This window comes from Dromaius novaehollandiae, chromosome 4 (genome assembly GCF_036370855.1).
Source record: "Dromaius novaehollandiae isolate bDroNov1 chromosome 4, bDroNov1.hap1, whole genome shotgun sequence".
NCBI lineage: Eukaryota > Metazoa > Chordata > Aves > Casuariiformes > Dromaiidae > Dromaius > Dromaius novaehollandiae.
In genome coordinates, this window is record NC_088101.1 from 49,290,763 (window position 1) to 49,310,681 (window position 19,919).

At 41.8% G+C, this 19,919-nt stretch overlaps 1 protein-coding gene across 5 annotated transcripts in view; it reads right to left on the reverse strand.

Moving 5' to 3' along the window:
* VEGFC (vascular endothelial growth factor C) overlaps window positions 1-19,919 on the reverse strand; it is a 261,273-nt gene that overhangs the window by 62,621 nt on the left and 178,733 nt on the right. For 4 of the 5 annotated variants that reach the window (XM_064510992.1, XM_064510991.1, XM_026105172.2 and 1 more), the window contains one exon: window positions 19,090-19,164. In XM_064510992.1, the coding sequence (XP_064367062.1) occupies window positions 19,090-19,164 (75 nt within the window). Of the gene's footprint in view, window positions 1-17,939; window positions 18,477-19,089; window positions 19,165-19,919 lie in introns of those variants that run through there. The other variant, XM_064510994.1, reaches the window with a different exon arrangement.

Genomic DNA, 19,919 nt, shown 5'->3' on the forward strand with positions numbered 1-19,919 from the left:
GCTCTGAAATGACAGCAGCAAGATTTTTCCCTCTTGCACTCTCAGCGACTCCAGAGTGGACAGCTAAAAAGCAGAAAGCTGAGTGTATAGGAATAGAAAACAGAAAGAGGCTCAAACAGTCTGCCCTGAAAGGAAGATGAGGGGAAAAAAGGAAGGAAACTGGGAGAAGGAACAGAGCTAGAGTTTGTAACTGAAATTTGGATCTGAGAGAAAAGAGTGGAAGAAGTAGGGGAAGAATGCTGTGATTTGAAGCTGGCAAGAGGTTGGGGAGGGAGAGAGATGGAGAGGGAGACTGAATGGGGACCAGGGTAGGGACTAAATCTGCAGAGAGAAAGAGCCAAAGGAAAGCAAGAGAAGACTTGGGACGGTTTGGTGCAGCTTAGTTGCCAGTTATTTGCAAGAAAAGGAGCAATTAAAGGCTAGAATGATGGGTAAGGGCAGGAAGGGAAAGGGAGAGATCATATCAAATCATGATTCGAAGAAAAGCAGAAACAAGTAGTAAAGAAAGCAGCATGGAACTGGAAGAGGAGGTACACTTAAAACACAGGAGCTGCTCAAGAACATAAGCATGAAGGAAAAGCCTAAAGCTATGGCTTGCTGTCCCCCCCAGCTTTTTATTTTATTTTATTTTATTTATTTATTTTATTACAGTTTATACAGCCATGCCCTGAATGGGAGGAACCGATCCAGATGAAAAATTGCCTAACAAACAAAAGGTAAGAGATGGGCTTCTATATCTTAAGCTGGCTCCATTCCCTCGTCAATTCACAGCTCTCGAAGCAGTTTCAGCACAACTAACATGTGCTCCACTAAGGGAGGTGGAAGCACTTAGGCTGCTGTTGCTTAACATCTCCTACATGTCCTGTCAGGGACAGAGGAGCATGTTTTCTTCATTCTTAAGTAAAGAAAATGAAAGTGGCTGGGATGTGGGATGATAGAGCAGAGCGCATCAGGGAAAAAGCAGAACTCCCGACATTGCCAGACACCAATCGCACAGGCTCATGCCCACTAGAAACACTGTCCTCTAGCACATGGCATATCTGTGGGCATTTCTGTTGATCTTTTCAATATCCCAGAAAATTATGCTATTCCAAAGAGTGTTAAAAGTGCATCACAAAAGAGGCAATTCTAAATCTGGCATTTCATAACTTCTGAATGCTTGATTTTTATTTCAGTAGCAAACTGTAGTGTATATTTTCACCTAATACATACATTTACAGTTAGAGCGTTAGTCAATACTACTATCCAGGTAGATGTGCTTATTCAGCAGTTCAGCAGATGCAGCATTTCACTACATGCACTTTACTAGCAATAACTGAATTTGAAATAAATGTGTATCGAGTCTCAGTGGTAGCCAGCCCCACCCTTGTGGAGTAACGAGTAAGGGGAAAGGATTAGCATATAAGGAAAAAAAAAAACACTCTGTGGGTGTTTGTTGAGTTGCACAATGATACAAATTGTGTTTCTATTGCACAATAGAAACTGTCAAGATGTACAACCAGATCAGTTATATAACATGGGAGTATCAAGGACACTGGCAAACATTTTTTGTTGGAAAAAAAAGTCAGATCTAAATCAAGTCTTGCAAAGACACTGCTATATTTTTAATTTCAGTCTTCCTGCCATCAGGACAACCCAACAGCATACTTCAGTTCCTTCCCTGCTATCTCCTCCCCATAAGTACTATACGATTTGAGATTTCTCCTGGAGAGCTGCTCTGGGGAGCCAGCTGCCTCCTTCCATTCAGGCCCTGGTAACAGTGACCAGGGATTAACACCACTCTGTACAGATAAATTCACCCAGGAACCCCTTTGCAGTTTCTACTGCAGACCAGGACTGTACCACATACATTAGAGGGGTTTTTTTTTCGTGGTTCTCTTTTTTATATCTATGTAAGCATAATAAAACTACAGTAAGCTACACATACTATGCACAAATTTTATGTTATGAAAACTTTTGTCTTTCCTAGCCAGAGACGCAAAGGAATACAAAACCCTGTCTCCCTCCTTAAAATTCCACTTTGGTCTTCTCTCGTGTTTATGAAGATTTTTGTTATGCAAGAAATATCTAGGCTCTGGGGTGGCATATTATTCATATTATTCATGTGGAAACACAGCAAAATATTGATTTTAAATCACAATGCAGCAAGAGAAAGGTTTCCAGCCACTGAATTCATGTCATTGAGACAGAAGGTATAAAGATAAGCAATATTTGTTTGTATGTCATTCCATTATTTTAATATGGATCACAGTAATTTTATAATTACTGTACTTTTATATAGATCATTTTGGACAACTGCCTCTATTCTATGTTAAAAGAAATAGTAACAACTGCCTAAAAGAAAAGTAAGCAAACAGTCAATATAATTTTGGCTGCTTATGAGCCTAGCAGATTTTGTTGCAGTAATTAACCTGCTTTACAAATATAGGTCATTTACTAGATCACTTGCTTACTACACAGAACAGAACAAACCCACTGTACTATCTAATCACATAGAAAGTTGAACTAGAGCCTAATAATTGATCCTGGGCCACCTCCTGCAGAAAGCATGGTGACTAGTTAAATTAACAGTGTGATCCAGTATTACCAGCCAATACCACCAAATTTTATATATGTATAAGAAGAATGTGCAAAACAGAGACAAGATCAAATTATGTTGCACTAAAACAAATATTCCTCTATTAGGTTTATCCTCTCACCCTTTACTTCCATCTATTGTAATCTTTTGTGCATATAACAAATTGAACAGGTAATTTTCCTGTCAGGAATGAAAGAAAAGGTTTATTTTACTCTATAAAGCAAAACTGGTTTTCTTAATAAGACCTATATAAACACCCTCATTACTTGCAAAAGTGAAATGAAAAAGACACACTGTAAACTATTCACACTGGGAGTTGAGATGCAAGATGTTTGTGAAGGCCAGATTGGAGCTGTTTAAATTAGCATCTCCACAAGAGAATCACTGCAACTGAGTATATGACTACTCTTAACTCATTTCACTGCACAGTAAAGCAGTATCAATCATTAGAAGTGACGTATCTAACATGTTTTACTTCACATTTACAAGCCCTCCTTAGTACACTGTAGTTGCACAGTCACTAATCCAGCACAAATACACGCTGCTACCAAAATGAGTAGCCTTGCCTGCTGCCCCCACACCAGCTGTTCTAACAGCAGCACGGGGGGGGGGGGGAACAGCTAGGTGGGCTAGGGCAGGCTTTTGGCTAGGGGACCCCTTTGGTCAAACTTATGCTGCATTAAATGACCTTTACCTGACCTAAGTACAGTCTTATTTACCATATTGCAGATGCAAAGCAGTAACTCATCACTCAGGTACGCTAACTTCTTAAAGTACTATCACTGGACTTATAAAGGTATGTCCAGTTATGCCTTTATATTGGAATTACTACAGCAGCATAAACATACAAGAAAATTAACTGATTGCAGAAAACTCTTAGGTAAAACTAACAAAATCTCAATAAAAAACAGTAACTTTATCCGTCTTTCCCAGGTACAGCTCTGCCACAGTCTGGAATGAAATAGAGCAATCACCCCCAAAGAGGATGGTGGAAACTTCTCACACTGAGCAGAGACAGTCCGGGGTTTTATTCCCTAGAATACTTTGAAGACAGTAATGTGATCTGACTGAAGCATTTCCATTTCAGAACGTCTGGACACTGGTTACAAAATAATTCTGATTTTATAAAATGATTTTGGGTAGTAGGTAAGCAGTAAAAGAGTAGTTTTGCATGAAATTCAGTCATTGTAATGATTACCAAACCCCCTGTTCTGTAACTCCATTTTTCTTTCAATATTACTACTCAGCTATCAGTGGAAGTTCCATGATAAGATAAGTAGCCAGTTAAACACCTTAGTAAAGCTTTATGTCTTTACTTTAAATCCCTCAAGACTGCACTGTAACTCATAAAATGAAAGGGGAAAACCCCATTCAAATGAAATCAGCTAGCTAATGGATACACCCTATTATCCCTCAGAATAAGCTTTGAATTTTATAGCTCCCTCATTAGGCAGTTCAAATGTTAAAAAATATACAGTAATTATAAAAATAAAAGTCTTTACAAGAGCATGTGCAAGAGACTGAGTTAGTCTATAAGCTAGGGACGGTATGATAAGGACTATAACTGAGATTTTTAGGAATTCACTGTATACATTATTTATGGATGGGAAAAGAATAAAATCAAAGCTACCATTCTATGTAGAGTTTTCATAGTTCTGATAAAGAATACATTAAACGAGCAGAATCCAATAAGTTGGCACCAGCAGGGAACAAACAAATATTTAGAACCCGATGATTATCCAAAGAACACTAACTTCAATTTTATTCAACAAATCATTTGTTAGACAGTATCTAAAAGATGATTGCATGTATTTAAACATATGTGCCTCAAGGGGGCCCTTAACAAGATGCATGAATTCCTCGGACAGAGTGGCATATGGTACTTCTCCAGTGACAGAGAGGAAAGATGTCCCAGAACCCTGAACAAAGAAAAAAGAAGGCAAAGAAAAAAGCCTGGAGGGCTTAAGAAATTTCTTTGTGAGAAGACAGAGGCTTCTAAAGGAAAAACACTGGGAAGTCTGCAAAAGTTCACATTATACAAGCCTTAGCTGAAAAGTTTCCCTTGATGGTAGGAGCAGAATAGCAGCTATGTTTGGGACTCAACTTCATCATCTTCCTCCTCTAAATATTCCTGAAAATCTTCCTATACTTTTCTACGGAGTAGGGCATCAAGAGCACAATAAGATTGCTATCAGCGTATGGCAGTTGTGTTCATCACACAGTATTTGGAATATGGAATTTCCTGCAAACAAACTCTGCAAAAAAGATTTCAGTCACCTTGAGCATCTCAGCAGAGGCCCTGATTTTGATCCTGGCCCATAGGAAAGCACTGCCCATTGCTGTCAAAACCACAGGCAGAAAGTAACTAAAAAGACAATGTACGAGTAATAGATGACAAAGGGATGAGAATAAAAATAGCCTCTTAATGCTATTGCCATCTTGCCCAAATGACATTCAGAAAGCGGAAGGGATGCCAAACAAACCTGCCATCGAACCCAGTCCATGTGACTGGCCAAAATACTATATGCATCTGCATATGCTTGAAAACTAGGATGTAAAAATTAAACAACATGAATATGTTCTTTCTTTAGTTTGGTCTTTGAACGTTTCAGGACATATAGCCCAGATCCCAAAGTAAGTAGTTAATTTTATTTTTCTAACTGCTGAAAATAACTTTTGTGTCTATGTTATACATTAGACTCAAAGAAAGCAGCAGAGAATATTAACTGTAGAAAAAGTCTTTACAGATTTTGCAGGTCACTTTTAAACCAGAGAAGCTCCACTGTACCCAAACTGTCCTGCCATGAAGTAGCTCAGAATCTATTAACTGTTCATGGTGTGTTCAAACACAGACTAGACAAGTCCAGGGACAAGACGTCCGTAAACAGATACCTGACGGGAAAAGGCAGAGATGTGTCCTCCAACATCCTTAATCTGACAGTGGATATTGGGAGAGAATGAGAGCAAAAAACTTCAGAAAGTGACCAAGCTTGTATGTTCTCCCTAAATAACATGATCTGCTGACACTGTCAGAAGCAAAATATTAGTCTGACCTAGTAAGGCTTTTCTTACATTCTCATGCTTCATGATGTATATTTGAAACTTTGCAACTATAGGTAGGCTCCTAATAACTATGTTTAGTCATATGCAACATAGTTACATAACCATGCTCTCACAAATCTTACCCTATATTAACATCCTATTTTTAACAGGTATAAACAACCTCTGGAAGTTTACTGGCATATTTCACAGATTACTTTGAAAACACAGTATTTCATCTCCTAAAAATCATTAAAGATGTTAAATATACAGCTCATGTTTATAACTCAGAAGATAGCTACTCCCATTAAATCTCTCACTGTGCACATGTGGCAGGCAGAAAAACACATTCGAAGCATAATGAACACAGAGGTTAAATAATCATATATCATCTTGAAACAGGCCTCTCCGAGAACAGCTTTTATGTGAATTTTGAGGAAGTGGTAATAATTTGAAGTGCCCTCCCCCATCCAATTCTCCAATATGAATGTGGGCAGTTCCTTAAAAGAGACGCTTTAATCATACTCATGTCTGGCATGTTACACACTCTCCAATAAATACTCTCCATGCAAGCAACACTTTTAAAGTAAATAAGTGGCATTGTTAGGAAATAGAGAACCAAACATCATTGTTTCCCTCCATGTATCGATGCTGTCTCACATCTGGAATATTGTGTGCAGTCCTGGCTCTCCCTTCTCCTTTCTTTGCAGTCTCAAAGAGAAGAACTAAGAAAGGTGTGAAGTAGATTGATCAAAGGTAAAGAACAGCTTCATTACAAATAACAGGCTACATAAACCAAGGATCTTTAGCCTGGAAAAGAACAGTTGAGAAGGGAACTCAATAAAACCACAAATGGCATGGAAATGAGTAGTCTCTGTCTTTTCCAGTACAAGAGTGAAAGCAGTTTCATACAGAGCTGGGAGGTGTCGGGCTCAAGACAAACAGAAGGAACGGATGTGCGTGCACATGCGTGCGTGTGTGTTTTGTTTTTTAAATAGAACATCCACCAAAGACATCAGACTTCTTGATACAGATGGGTGTTGATGCCTGAAAAGCTTCTCTGGGTTCAAAAAACACCTGGATAGTTCATAGAAGAAAAGTCACCTGAAGGCTATTAAATAAAGCAACCCCAATCCCTCCAGCTGCAATTCTTCATTTAAGGCTCAGAAGTCCACACGCTGCTCTGCTGCCAACAGTCTAGAAGCATGTAGTGACACTTTCCACTTCTGGTACTCAGGAGGAGGTTGTTAAGGAGGTCTTGTAATTTGGCAGAGCCTTGGATAGTAAGGGCATAAATAAAAAGGAAAGAGAAAAAGTGCTGCCAAAAACTAGCTAAAAGGTACTGGAAGAGCCAAAGTGTGGCTGCAGCCAGGTGCCTGTTGCCATGGTCGCCCGCTCACTACAGAAACCATGAGCCAGTGGGCCCTGTGAATACCCCTGTGCCTGCTCTTCTGTGGATTTTCAAACTTCAGTCCCCGTTGGCTGTGAAACTAGCACCAGGTACCTACTCACACACCTGCATTTCAGGGCTTCTCCTGAACTTAGACTGTGGGATGCAAGGATGAAGAAATGAAGCAATTGGAGTATGAATCTACAGAGCAGTTTCCACAGGATGGTTTGGAGACAAACGAGCAGGATGTTGTGCAGCCTGCACAAGTGACACACGGGGATCAGGCAGGGAAGTTTGCACGTCAGAGGTCTGAGAAGGAACTGACTGAGGTTAGCACTCAGTGGGCACTGTTCTCCTGCAGATGACTGCTCTTCACGAGGTCTCTGACAATAAAGGCACTCTCCAAGTCACCCTCTGCCACATCTGGGGCACAAGTGGGATTAGAGGTTCTGCAGCAGGGGATGCACAAGAAGATCTCCCTCTGCAGGATATTGCTGGAAATGGTATACAGGGCAAACCAAGCCTTTGGTCTGACCAGGTACAGCCATTTTTCTACTCTTTTGTTACTTCAATATTCAAAACAAATACCATAAGCCTACTAATCATGGAGTAAAGCAGCTACTTAAAGGATCAAGGGAAAAATACAGATCTTCCGTCTCTCATGGGAGATCAGGATTTGAAAAATGCATTATTTCTCTGAAATCTCTGGCTATGCTAAGATATTCAAAGAGGTTGGTTGCTACAAAGAGCCTTTTTATGCTATTAATCCAGATTAATAATGACTGTTGAATTTAGGGCTTGCCTAACTTTAGTTCTGCCTGTTGCATGGAGGGGGAAAAAAGTAGCTTAATTCTTCCTTCTTTTGAAGAATGGTCCTGCCCTCTAAAAATCCTTCACTGTTCCTTCCTCTATCACTCCACCTACTTTCCACTGCAATATCAGAGTTCAGTGTACTTCTACTGCCTTATCAGTCTGTCTACATGTACTTGGGAGAAGAAAGGACTCTGAACTCCTCTAGAGCTCTTTACTCCTTTCATTTATTTTTAGTGGTTTGATCACTTGCTGGCCCAGTCACCTGAAGAAGGAAAGAAACAGAGTTCTCATTAATCTTAACATAGATCCTGACCATTCTGACAACTGATGATCAGGGAGAAACAGGCAGCTATTACTGGACAAGAAATACAAAGCATTTTTTCACTCATCGTTTTCCATGCCTTTTACTTGTAAAGGCTGCATTTACCCAAGTGGTCTGGTCTCGAGAGACATAGCTGTATAACTCAATTTGCACTTTTAAGGCAGCTTAATCTCATTTTGAGTTCAGACTGTTTGCCGAACACATCTGCCTCAAAGTAGGCACTGTGAGTCCCCTCCTAAAAGGAACTCCAGATCATCTTGTGTGCCCAACATTATTAATGTGGCATTCCCGAGAGGCAAGAGGAATCACACTGAGCCTGCCAGGAGCTGACCAGCTGCTGGGCTTTGCTGAGCAGCAAAGAAAGCCCACAACTTTCTGATCCATGCATTCAACAGCATACACTCTCGTGTCATGGGTACACCTGGGAACACAAGGCAGAGGTCATTTAAACTCAGCACTACTAACACTCCAGCAAACAAGCAAGGAGACCTTCGGAGAATTTGGTTTTGAGCCTCTCCTCTACTGGCTTCTGCTATCTGACACTTTAGATAAATCTTCCACTGACATGACTGAGTATTTTGGATATTGTCCTGTCTCCTTTCTGAAGTTTCATGGCCTTTCATGGAGGTTTTAAAGGCTGTTAATGTTCTCCAAAAAGCTGTGCCCTGCACAACAGGATTCTTGGTATTTTTAAATGAAGCTGACATTTGGTTCTTCCCTAGCCAGCCAGAAACACACCCAAGTGGAAAGACAAAATAACAGTGCATGGTTATCTTCCTTCCTTCACATTTACTGAAGCTATCAAGATTCAACAGTAAAAACCTGATGATTATGTACAAGATTATCTTGTTTCCTCCAAATCAGAGAATATTTAAATATTAATGATATAAAGGAAAATTAAAAAAAAGAATTCCTTACTGCAAAGAGAAATTGAAATCTTGACAAAAGTGCCTTGACATACATGAATAAAATGAAACATGAAGTGAACAGTCACATTCATACCACAGCAGCACACTGCCTCTGTTACGCAAGATTTGCTGGGGAGTGGGTGGGGTAGAGAGGAAGTTGTAGGTCTGCTTTAATTTGGAAACATCTGTCCATAGGCAAGAGACAAATGTCAATGAAACACTTGCTCACAAGCATTTCTTAGTTTCCTCAGGCAGTTAATTACACTTTGAATCTAACCATAGGTAGCAATTCTATAAAAAACGATACATTTAGTCTCCATCAAGAATCTTGGTACCATTACATTTACAAGCAATGTGAATTTCTATCAAGTGTACCAGCTGCCAGATACAAACAAATGTAACTGAAATGACTGACTGAAGTTACATGTTTTTCCTCTTCTGCATTATATCGAAAAGTAAATTCTACCCCTCCCAGCTCCCCACAAGAAATAGGAGTGGTGTTCTCTAAAAGAGAATGCAAACAGAGGTTTTACCATCAGTATTGCATCAAATAACAAACTACCCTGTAGCACAAAATACAAATGCTTTCTTTGACTTACAATGGAACCTAATTTGGTGGTAACATCCTTGCCTCCAGTTGACAACAGCCACAAAGCTGTCAAAGCTGCTATAGTTTGCACTAGTTAACGATCATCAGTCCGCAAGAATGACAGGTCAAGACTGGTGAATTTTCAGAGCAAAGGCAAAATTTTCAAAGAAATATGGAGAACTTAAAAAATATATATGACATGCAAGTGGCAAGAAGCACTACCAAAAAAAAAAAAAAAAAAAAAAAAAAAAAGCTGTTCAAGCATGTTTTTTCCTTCAAGTTTCCTTCAGTTCTGAAGCTTTTCTTACATTTCGAAATACTTTGAAATTTTTCATCCAGGTTAGGTTTCTTTAATTTGTATATAGCACAAATTGAGACCACCTACACAGATAATTCCTGGAGCTCAACTTTCTTAGAGCATTTATAAGTGCAATTAAGTGTGAATCCAAGCCCACAGATCTCACTCTTGATTTACTTGAGCTCCTTGAACAGGTTCACAACATTGTCCATTTGAGCTTGCTCAGGTCTCAGAGGGGCCCATGAAGGGAAACTCACGCATGCTGCACTCAAACTGCTTCATCAGCAGGAGTCCCATAAGATCACAAGCCCAATTAGCAGAGCAGGACACAAATCTCAGAACATTTGCAAACAGCTCATCTCCAATAACAACTACTAATTTTTCTTCACAACTGTTTATACGGATCCCATACTTAGACGGTAATGAGCATTAGACACCTATCTGGAAAGGGATGAATGGATCTTACTTGAATCAGAATTATAATACAATCATCCAAAATTAACATTTGACCTGGAAGTAATAAATACTTCAACCTCTACAATTGCTGCTATTTGTTTTTCTAATGATAAGGTTTCTTGAGCAGACTGCAGAGGTTACTTACGAGATGCATCCCTCTTAGCCAAATTGAAAAAAACACACCAAAAAACATGTGTAAAACAAAAACCCCACTTCATTGTCTATGCAAACATGAATAAACAGACAGCAGCTAATGTGTGAGGTTTCATTTGGCTGGTTTTCCTCTTGGCTCTTTAAATATTATTACTGTTGAGGCAAGTACGTTCTGGACAGCTGGAGCAGTCCATCTAAATACACTTGGCCTGCTGAATTCTGCACTAGAAGAAAGCTGAAGGACAGCAAGGCTGTGTTTGCTTCTCCTGAATGATCTCCAATAGGCTATCTACTTTTTCTGACATTCTTTATAACAAGTACTGAAAGTTTTCACCCTGGTGGGTTGCGGCAAATGAGGGGGCTACAACCTCCTTTGGAAAAAATGAGGACATAGACAAATACTAGTGTTGTTCTACAAAGCACTCTTCTCAGCCGTATTCCTCTGCTCTCTGTGAACTAAGAATAATCCTGGGATAAGAAGAGTCAAAGAGTGAAACCATTTGATGGTATAAAGGATTTTGCTTTTGTACATACAGATGACATCAGATTCCTGTAATACTTGTTGTTTCAGAATGCAGCCATAAGCAAGTTGGGGTAACACAAGGGATGCCACATATGTGAAAGCAGAGAAAAAAAACAATGCTCCCTGCCCCCAAGGACCTTCAGGTGTCCTCCAAAAACTTTCTAAGCTCTTTGCTAATATTTTTTCCTTCCCCAGGATAAAACGCCCTGCTCTTTTCTATGAGGAACATGCTGTAAAACACCTCAAACAGATTTTAAGCTGCATTCTTGAGGTCAGTACCTCAGGTTACTTAGAAATTGCCAGGATTGGATGGTACACAGAGTAGGCCAAGCCATACGTGAACAGCATGGAACACTACAGGGTTCAGAGTAACTGCAATATCATGTAATTAATGTAATTAACTTACACAATCATTTTACATTGAAGATAACCACAGTCAGAATCCCCAAAGTTTCATATAGGAGAAGACACATTGCCTCAGCAAGTAAGTCCGGGAACCCAAACACAGAAGTCACAAGCAGTCAGAATCTACAAGCTACGTTTTCCCCAAAAAAATTTTCCAGAAGTGTTTTCCCGTACCCTTTTTTCCCCTTAAATAACTCTATTCCTCTTGACTACTGTGCTAAATAGGAGCATCTTCACAAAATACTCATTCATTCCACTGGCAACTGCAGTCTCCAAATATTTGTAAGGAGTTACAGCCATCTTAGACAAATCAGAGGAAATTTCAAAAGAAAAAAAATGAATAAAGAGCTAGAGAAACTAACTTACAATGATTATAGTGAAAGAGTAAATGACTTACAGTTTAGCTGTTTCCTAACTAAAATCTGAAATGCAGCAAAGGGGAAAAATACAACAAAACATAAATATTAAGTCATCAGATAAAATTCTGGTGACAGGCAAACACAAAATAACTTCTCAATACTAAGAAAACAAGTTGTCAATCTCATATAAAGTAAGAGTTCAACAAACAACACTCTCCCTGCCTTCCAAGCTATCATACTGTAATTTAAAATTCTGTTGCAATTCATGCAGCCAATAGTGCTTTTGAAGCAGAAGCATATATGCATGGAGGAGAATTTGGTACTACATATCACTGAGGTCAAAAGCAGGGTGGAATTAAAAAAAAGACATTAAATGTTTGTAATAGATAATGACTACACTTGTACTAACCCTACTCACTAAACAAAATTCAAGACTTAACCAAACACTAAAAATCTTAAGAAGCAACTTAAGACTTTGAAAGCGCTTACATCTTTCAAATAACAACCTTACTTGGAATTCTTATAATTCATTCTACAAACAGGTAGGTGATTATTACCACCACTATAACAGCTAAAAGAGCAAGTCCTGGTTTATTTTTACTCAAATAAGTGGACACATCCTTGAAGAACATGCATGAGTCCAAAATATTTTAAAAAGATATTTTTTGAAGGGATGTTTATGTTAGCCTCTAAGTACTGCAGTTAGTTAAAATAATCCCCATAGCTTTTTTATAACCTTCAGAAATGCAGCTATTTGTCAGCAGCAATCCTGTGAAATCCCCCACAGGCACACAAGTGTGCTTACACAAGATACCCAGGAATGCACATACTTATACCAAGAGCTGGAAAGAGCCATGAGCTCTTAGAGCTTAATATTGTATGCTCCTCACACAAAAGGCTAGCAAAGGTTAACAATTTTGCTTGCAGAAATATTACTTAGTCTTCATAATGGGTCTTGTTATATTACTTACACTCATCCAGTTATATTTGATACAAATCTTTCATCTAGAAAGAGACAGCATGTGCGTTTCTGAAAAGAATGGCTATATGCATAAAAAGGAAAGTTGCAACAGACAAAACTTAGTAACAGCAGAAAAACAACGTTCACCCTACCTGCTCAGTTTAGCACTGCTTGATTACTGGGAATGAGGTTTATGCTGGAGCACCACTATTTTCTGGAGTGGAAAACTTAGCCTCATCTCTTACCAGTGCGTGTAGCATCAAGACACAGTGTAAGGCACACTTCACCGGCTTGCAGGTGGCCATTAAACTGATGGGTTTGAGACTATACAGCGAAAGGAAAAAAATGCCGAGAAATTGACACTACTCCCACACTAGCAGCATTTAAAATCCATTAGCCATCAATTGGCAGCATTTTATGATTACATCAGATATTAAAAAAAAAAAAAGTATCTCAGCTGAAATAGCATCAAAGATAAACGGAGCTCAAGAGCATGTATTTTCTTTGCAGAAAGGAAATCATGGCACAAAGACTGTTCTGTACTTTTTTGCTGTATGCATAAAGAGACCCCACTGTAACTTTTAGGAAAGCACTTTATAGCACGCAAGTACATTCTTATTCTAATACAAAACTAAAAATTCAGGTATATTTATAGTTTTAAACCTCTTAAGCATCGTGGAACAATTGACCAGTAAAATTTTTGTATGGTCATGTAACCCTAAAGGTTTTACTACACAACAAAATGAACTACGGCAAACCTCTTAGTTGTGCTGCTAGCTTCTTTCCTGGTATTGTTACCATAATACTATTACCATTATTGTTACCATAATAACCTATTCCTGCTATTGTTACCATATTACCATTAATTCAGCCTTGGTACATGCTGCTGTCACACCTTCATTTCAATAACCTAAAAATTTTAGTTCATGCCCTGAGAGCCTGCACAGTCCCTCTAGTTCATTTTGAAAATTTCAAACAAACAAACAATATGGAATGACTTGGATTTTTTTGACTTCTTGTGTAGAGAACAAGCCAGAGAGTAAATACATCATGAAACTTCTTAAAATATTCGCAGATAGTATAGGAATTAAAGTTTCAAGTCATTGATGTTAGGTATCTGCTCACCCTTCCCAATTACAAGAGTTTCTGTTTAACCTTGTTACATTTATCTCTCCTGGGAAGAAAAGGAATGCTCCAAGTGTTTTGGAAAAGAAAAACCTAAAGAACATATCGCAGTACCTATTACAAATTCAGGTCAGTACCTTAAATCAGTAATTTTCTTTTCACTGAATGATAGTTACCGTAGGTTTTTGAGAGGCTATAAGAGAATAATTATGTTAGATGGATATGTCAAGTGAGCAAACAGGTGCACTCTGAAACACAAACTAACAATAAAAAAAGTAAAGAAGTTTTCAAGTGTCACACACACAGAAGACACTGACATACTTGGGGCAAGCTCACCTTCTTGACAGATATCACTGCAAATATAATGACTTACACAGCATTTTCCCAGTGCTAGAGACGAAACCACCCCATATGGCCTCATCAGACCAGAGTCACTATGTTCAATATGCCCACGGAAGCTGAGAGCATCAGGCCACTGCTGCAACAGTTCTACCCTGTATTTCCCAATCTTATCCTTTTAGTATCATTGATTTGCAACCTGGACACCAGTCTACTCTTCTAGGCTCTAAACTGTGCACTTGAAAAAACAGTATTAAGAAATAAATGATATTTAATTAAAAAAAAAAAAAAAAAAAGGACTTTTCTTCCTGAGCCCCAATGACTGGTTTTCAGGTTGAGGTATGCAACCCACCTCTATTACTGCGAGTTGAGCAAGAAATATTACCTTCTCTCTCCCCGCTTTTCCCTCCCCCTTATAATACTCCAGGGGCAGGTCTGAGGCACGCCTGTTGGCAACTGCTGTTTTCTCCTGCGGCGGCTGCTCAGCAGCTCCCCCGCGGGGTGGCAGGGCAGCGAGCGCAGAGGCGGGACTGCCGCCCGCCCGAGCACGGGGGCTCCAGGCAAAGGCGGCTGGGATTCCACCATCCCACCTTAACTGCAGGGAGAACCGCCGTCAGGGGTTGTCTTCCTCGCAAGGCCACCCAGGGAAAGAGACAACCAACAACCAATTATAGCTCCCTGGTTTTCTGCCACAGCACAAGCTGCAACGGTCTGGCGGCCGCTCCATCTCCTACCAGCTGGCCAGGACCTGCAGGAAGCTCAGGGCGCTCCAGGCTCTCCTCCGAGCCAGGGCGGCAGCGAGAGAAGCCTAAGTGCTGGCTGCGTGGGACTCTGCACTTTGGGGGAACTCCCTCATGATGCAGGAAATCCCAGGGAGTTGATTTACAGGCAGGTTTCCTTCCCATTCCACTGGTCAGACAGTTCATCCCCAAACTATTAATTTGGACCCTGTAATCTTATTAAATAATGAACTTTACCCTGAGGCTGAAAAGAACTGGGCACTCCTGCATAAGCTTATCAGTACCCGCTTGCTGCAGCACATGCCCTTGCAAGAGCTATATATGAAGAACTACTACTACTATTTATTTATATCTGTAATACTTCCAAGTTGCTGCAAATCTTTAGAACAAGATTAATATATAACACTTACCTGTATAAAAATGTAGTAGTCGCTATTTTCTGCCTAACTTTTCCTCCTAAGTTGGAGGACCTCCAACTTCATTCACACTTTTAGAAATAAGTTTCTAAAGCAGAAGTTCTTGAAGCAGGAATAAAGAGGAATAAAAATATGGTATAAAAAGTTTCCCCTCAAAGTTGTAAGAATCGCACTTCTACCATATTATGCCGTACCACTGTGTATTAAACTGACATGTAAGATTAAAACAGGGAAACCGTAACATCTACAGATGCAAGACAGCATGTATTTTTCATTTGATTTAAGAAAGTTAAAGCAAATGAATTTTTACTGACAGTATAATCACATTTTCCTTGAACTAATTACTTACAGTTTACTTATTTAATCCTTTCTAATTACTCCAGGCATTCATCGCAACATTCCCTCATCCCAGGGACAAACACTCACAATACTCGCTCACTCAAACGGTCCCAGAAAAAAATCAACAGAGTAACTCACAACTAAGACTTCTAATGTGACCAAGTCTGCTCGGGTGCCGAATCTCGCACTACTACTCACCACTAGTCAGGCACAACAACATTTTGTTTGTTAGCATAACTTCTTAACACATGCTACCCACTCACTTCCCAGTCTCTTGACCTTTTTTCCTTCAGTTTGCTCACGGCTCCCTTTTCCAGGGAACACTTGCACTTCTACACAGCGCAATACAGTGGCAGCTCCTAAAGACCTCAAGGTTTCTTTAAGAAACAGAGTAACTGTCTACAGCATGTGCATGGAAACCCACAGCATCACTGAGGAGAACGTTTTTCCTATCAGCTGTTCTACCTCAGCAGTTTAAGTGTACAAAGTGTGCACCATGCTCCAGTTTTGATTCTTTCTACCTTTGCAGTACAAGCTGTTCTGAGGGTTTACAATCCAAACACCAATTTCACTCAGGAAATAACTGGCTTACTATCACAGGATGGAAAGAGTTATTTTTTTATCCTTTACTAAGTTTTGCATTTTTATAAATACTCTAAATGATAAGATAAAATGAGTGACCAGCTGGATTGATTTTGTGTTTGTATTTTTAAACATTTAGATTTGCAAAATACTTGACAAACATTTAAGCAATACAATCACTTATAGCATTAAGGATGTTAAAATAGAAGCATTCAGGCTCTATTTGAAATGTTTGAAGAGGGAGTACAATATCTTCAGTAACCTTTTCTGTTGGAATATTATTCAAAAAGCATGAATTCTGTGGACTACACATGGTCTACAACAGCTTGAATATCCAAAATAAGTACAGCTCATGCACACTATCAGAACCTGAGTCTGACTTCCTATTTAATTACAGTAAAGTCTCCCAAACTTCTACTCAGTAAAGCAAACAGCATTAGTATATTAAACTTATTTCATCAACCAGATTAAAAATATCACTGTAAACCTAAAAAAAAGGCAGAATATCAGCTGAACTTCTAATTCACACGTTTTGTACTTCTTTTTCCCATACTTCAGCGAATAATGAACGAGCTGGGTCACGACTGCTTTTGACAAGTTGCAAATCTTCACATCTAAATGAGGGTAAGACTTGTTATAAAACTCGGACATCAAAGGTCTTTCTAATAACGTCACATGCTTACATAAGTATATACCATGCATCCTTTTAGGCATCAGCGTACCGGGAACTGCAAAACCACAAAGTTTGCTGAAAGGTGCTTGAATTTTAAGTCATGACATTTCCAACAGAAATAAAAATTAACATACAACTGGAATCTGAGGATTTATGTAGAACCTTAACTGTGCGTCTGGACAGAGTTTCCACATCCAAGTGTCAAGTTACACCTTCTATAAACTCTGTCACGCAGCAGTAGGTCACTGCGAGTTTCAATAACTCCAAGAGACTTTTCGACAAATGGAAAGTCTCAGTTTTTGTTGTCATCGTCCCCCCACGCTTCCCTCGCTACTTCATTCCTATGCACAGCTGCTCCTCCGAGCGCCGCTTCCTCCAGCAGCCCCCGGCTCTGCCCCGCCGAGCCCGCTGCGGGCGTCCGCCCCAACCCGCCGGCACTGCCGGGACCCCGCAGCTCTGCCCTCGCCGGAGACGCCGCAACCCGCCCCCGGGAGCCCTGCGGCTGCCCGCGCCGAGGCCAGGCACGGCCGAAGCTGCGGGTCGCTCCGCCGCGGCCGCGACCTCTCGCCGCCGGACGACCCCGCGCCCGCCGCGGGCCCGCAGCACCGAGGACCGCGGCAGCAGCGCAGCCCGCGGGCCGCCTCTGCCCATCAGGTGTTTTGCGTTTCTTTGTAAACACAGCTCTTCCCTCTGCAACCTCCCTTCCAGCAACCCTGAAACCCGAGAAACTTTTTTTTTTCTTTTTCTTTTGCTTAAACAAACCTCCCCCCCCCCCCACCCCCCCGCCCCCGGATTTCTGAAGAACCCCCGTCTCGAAAGGCTTCTGCCAAACACTCTCCTCCGCGCGGTTTCCAAGCGGCCCGCCCAAAGGGACCCTCGGGCACATGCCTGCAGCAGGGCGCTCGCAGCTGCTGCGGGGGCACGGACGTACCTTCGCCTCCCCCGCGTCGGGCTCCTCCTCGTAGTACCCCTGGCCGGACTCGTAGGCGGCGGCGGCGGCCGGCGCCCGGGGTCCCAGGAGCACGGCGCCGGCGGCCAGGCAGCACCCCAGGGAGAGCACCTCCAGCAAGTGCATCGTGCACAGACGGCAGGGCGGGCGCCGCGGGGCCGTCGGAGGAATGCAGGCGAAATTAGGAGGCTCCTTCTCTTCCTCCCCCCGTGCGGTGCTGCCGTCTCCCCCCTCCCTCCCCTCGCAATATCCAAGGCAGTAAAATCCGTGGGATGGAGAAGATGCGGTAGCAGCAGCTTCTAGGCGCCTGCAGGGGAGTTCCCAACTTTCCCAGCCGCTTTGCAAATTCTCACCAAAGTTATCCGGAGTTTGCCAGGTAAAAAACCCACCAGGAAACCGGACATCCGAGGCTGCGCTCACTCGGGAGCAGGGGAGGTGGAAAGCGCAGGGAGGAGGAGGAGGAGGAGGAGGAGGAGGGGAAGGAGGGAGCGAGGCAGAGCGGGAGCGAGCGGACGCTCACCCCCGCGGAGCTCCCGTCCCCCCGCGCAGCCCCTGCCGCGCCGCGGCGGAGGCCGAGGGGTGCGCAGAGGGCCGCGCAGAGCGGCGCCGCCCGCCGCCGCGGAGGGCTCGCCCGACGCCTGTCAGCGGCAGCGCGGCCGGGGGGTGCGCGGCGCCCGGGGCTGCGCGGCGGCCGCGGGGGCCGCGCATGGCGAAAGCGCCCTCTGCCTGCGCCTCTGCGCGGGGCCGCCGGGCGGCCGGAGGGGGCGGGCGGCCTTCCTCCGCCTCCGCCTCCGCCTCCGCCTCCTCCTCCCGCCGCCGGCGGAGCGCGGCCCTCCCGGGACGGGCCGGCGGGCACGGGCGGGCTGCGGCGGCCTGCGGGGCTCTAGGTCGCAGCCCCGAGGGGGAAGCAGAGTTCATCGCTGCTTCATCCAGCGGTTCGGCCACTGGATGCGGTCGGTTAAACCGCACGCCGGGCAAGTCTGCAAGCTTGCAGGAAAATCTCTGTTTAATCCTCCTCGGTTACGTGTTGAGCAGTGCCGGCTGCTCCGTCTGAGAGAGCAGAGCAGGCACCCGGCTTGTTTAATCGGAGAGAAAAGATTGTGGCGCGTTAGAAACAGACCCCAAGCAGTACCTTACTTATCTGTAGTCTTCCTGTCAACGGGAGTTTGGAGCCGTCTTTGAACAGAAGTTCCCCCGGTTCGAAGCCCTAAATAAAACGGCATAAATATGTTTTTCAGTGATACTGTGATTAAAAGTAAAGCTTAAGTTGTTATTGTTGTTGATGCTGACTTTTTAAGTACAAGTAGAAAATCGCATATTGCAGTAATAAAGTGCAGCCTGATCAAATCCCAGCAGTGTGAGAGAAGGCTTTATATTCCCTATGCTATTATTTTTGCTTGATGTGAAGTGTTGCTGAAACCCATGTAAAAAATTTAAAAGCTTTTCAAATTATTCTGCATCATGTTTATACTTCTTTTGGTAACAGAATTGTATGAGAACGGATTCCTGACTGCCTTGGCTGGATTCTGGATCTCTACTCGTGTTATAATATTCTTATTTCTTGAGTAATCCCATTACGAAACTACTCAGGGAATGACAATCGGAGGGGTATACATGAAAGATGTCTCCCCATCAGGTTTTTAGGTACCTTCTATTCTTTCTGGTTTATTCCTTACCATTCTCAAGATGGTAGTTCAACTTGTTGCTATACAAATAAATTATATGGATGCTATGAAATAATCACTTATTTTATAATCTGAAAAAATCTAAAAATCTAATAGAGCTACACTTTAAAACAATTTTCATAGCTATTAAATTACTGAAGCACTAACACGTTTTCAGTATCTTCACAGCACAGTAAAGCAACAAAGTGAAGACAGTGGTACAAGTTAATCAGAACAGCTATAAATATAAAAAACATAAATAAATTATGAAAATTATTGTCCTTCAGTGGAGCCTTAT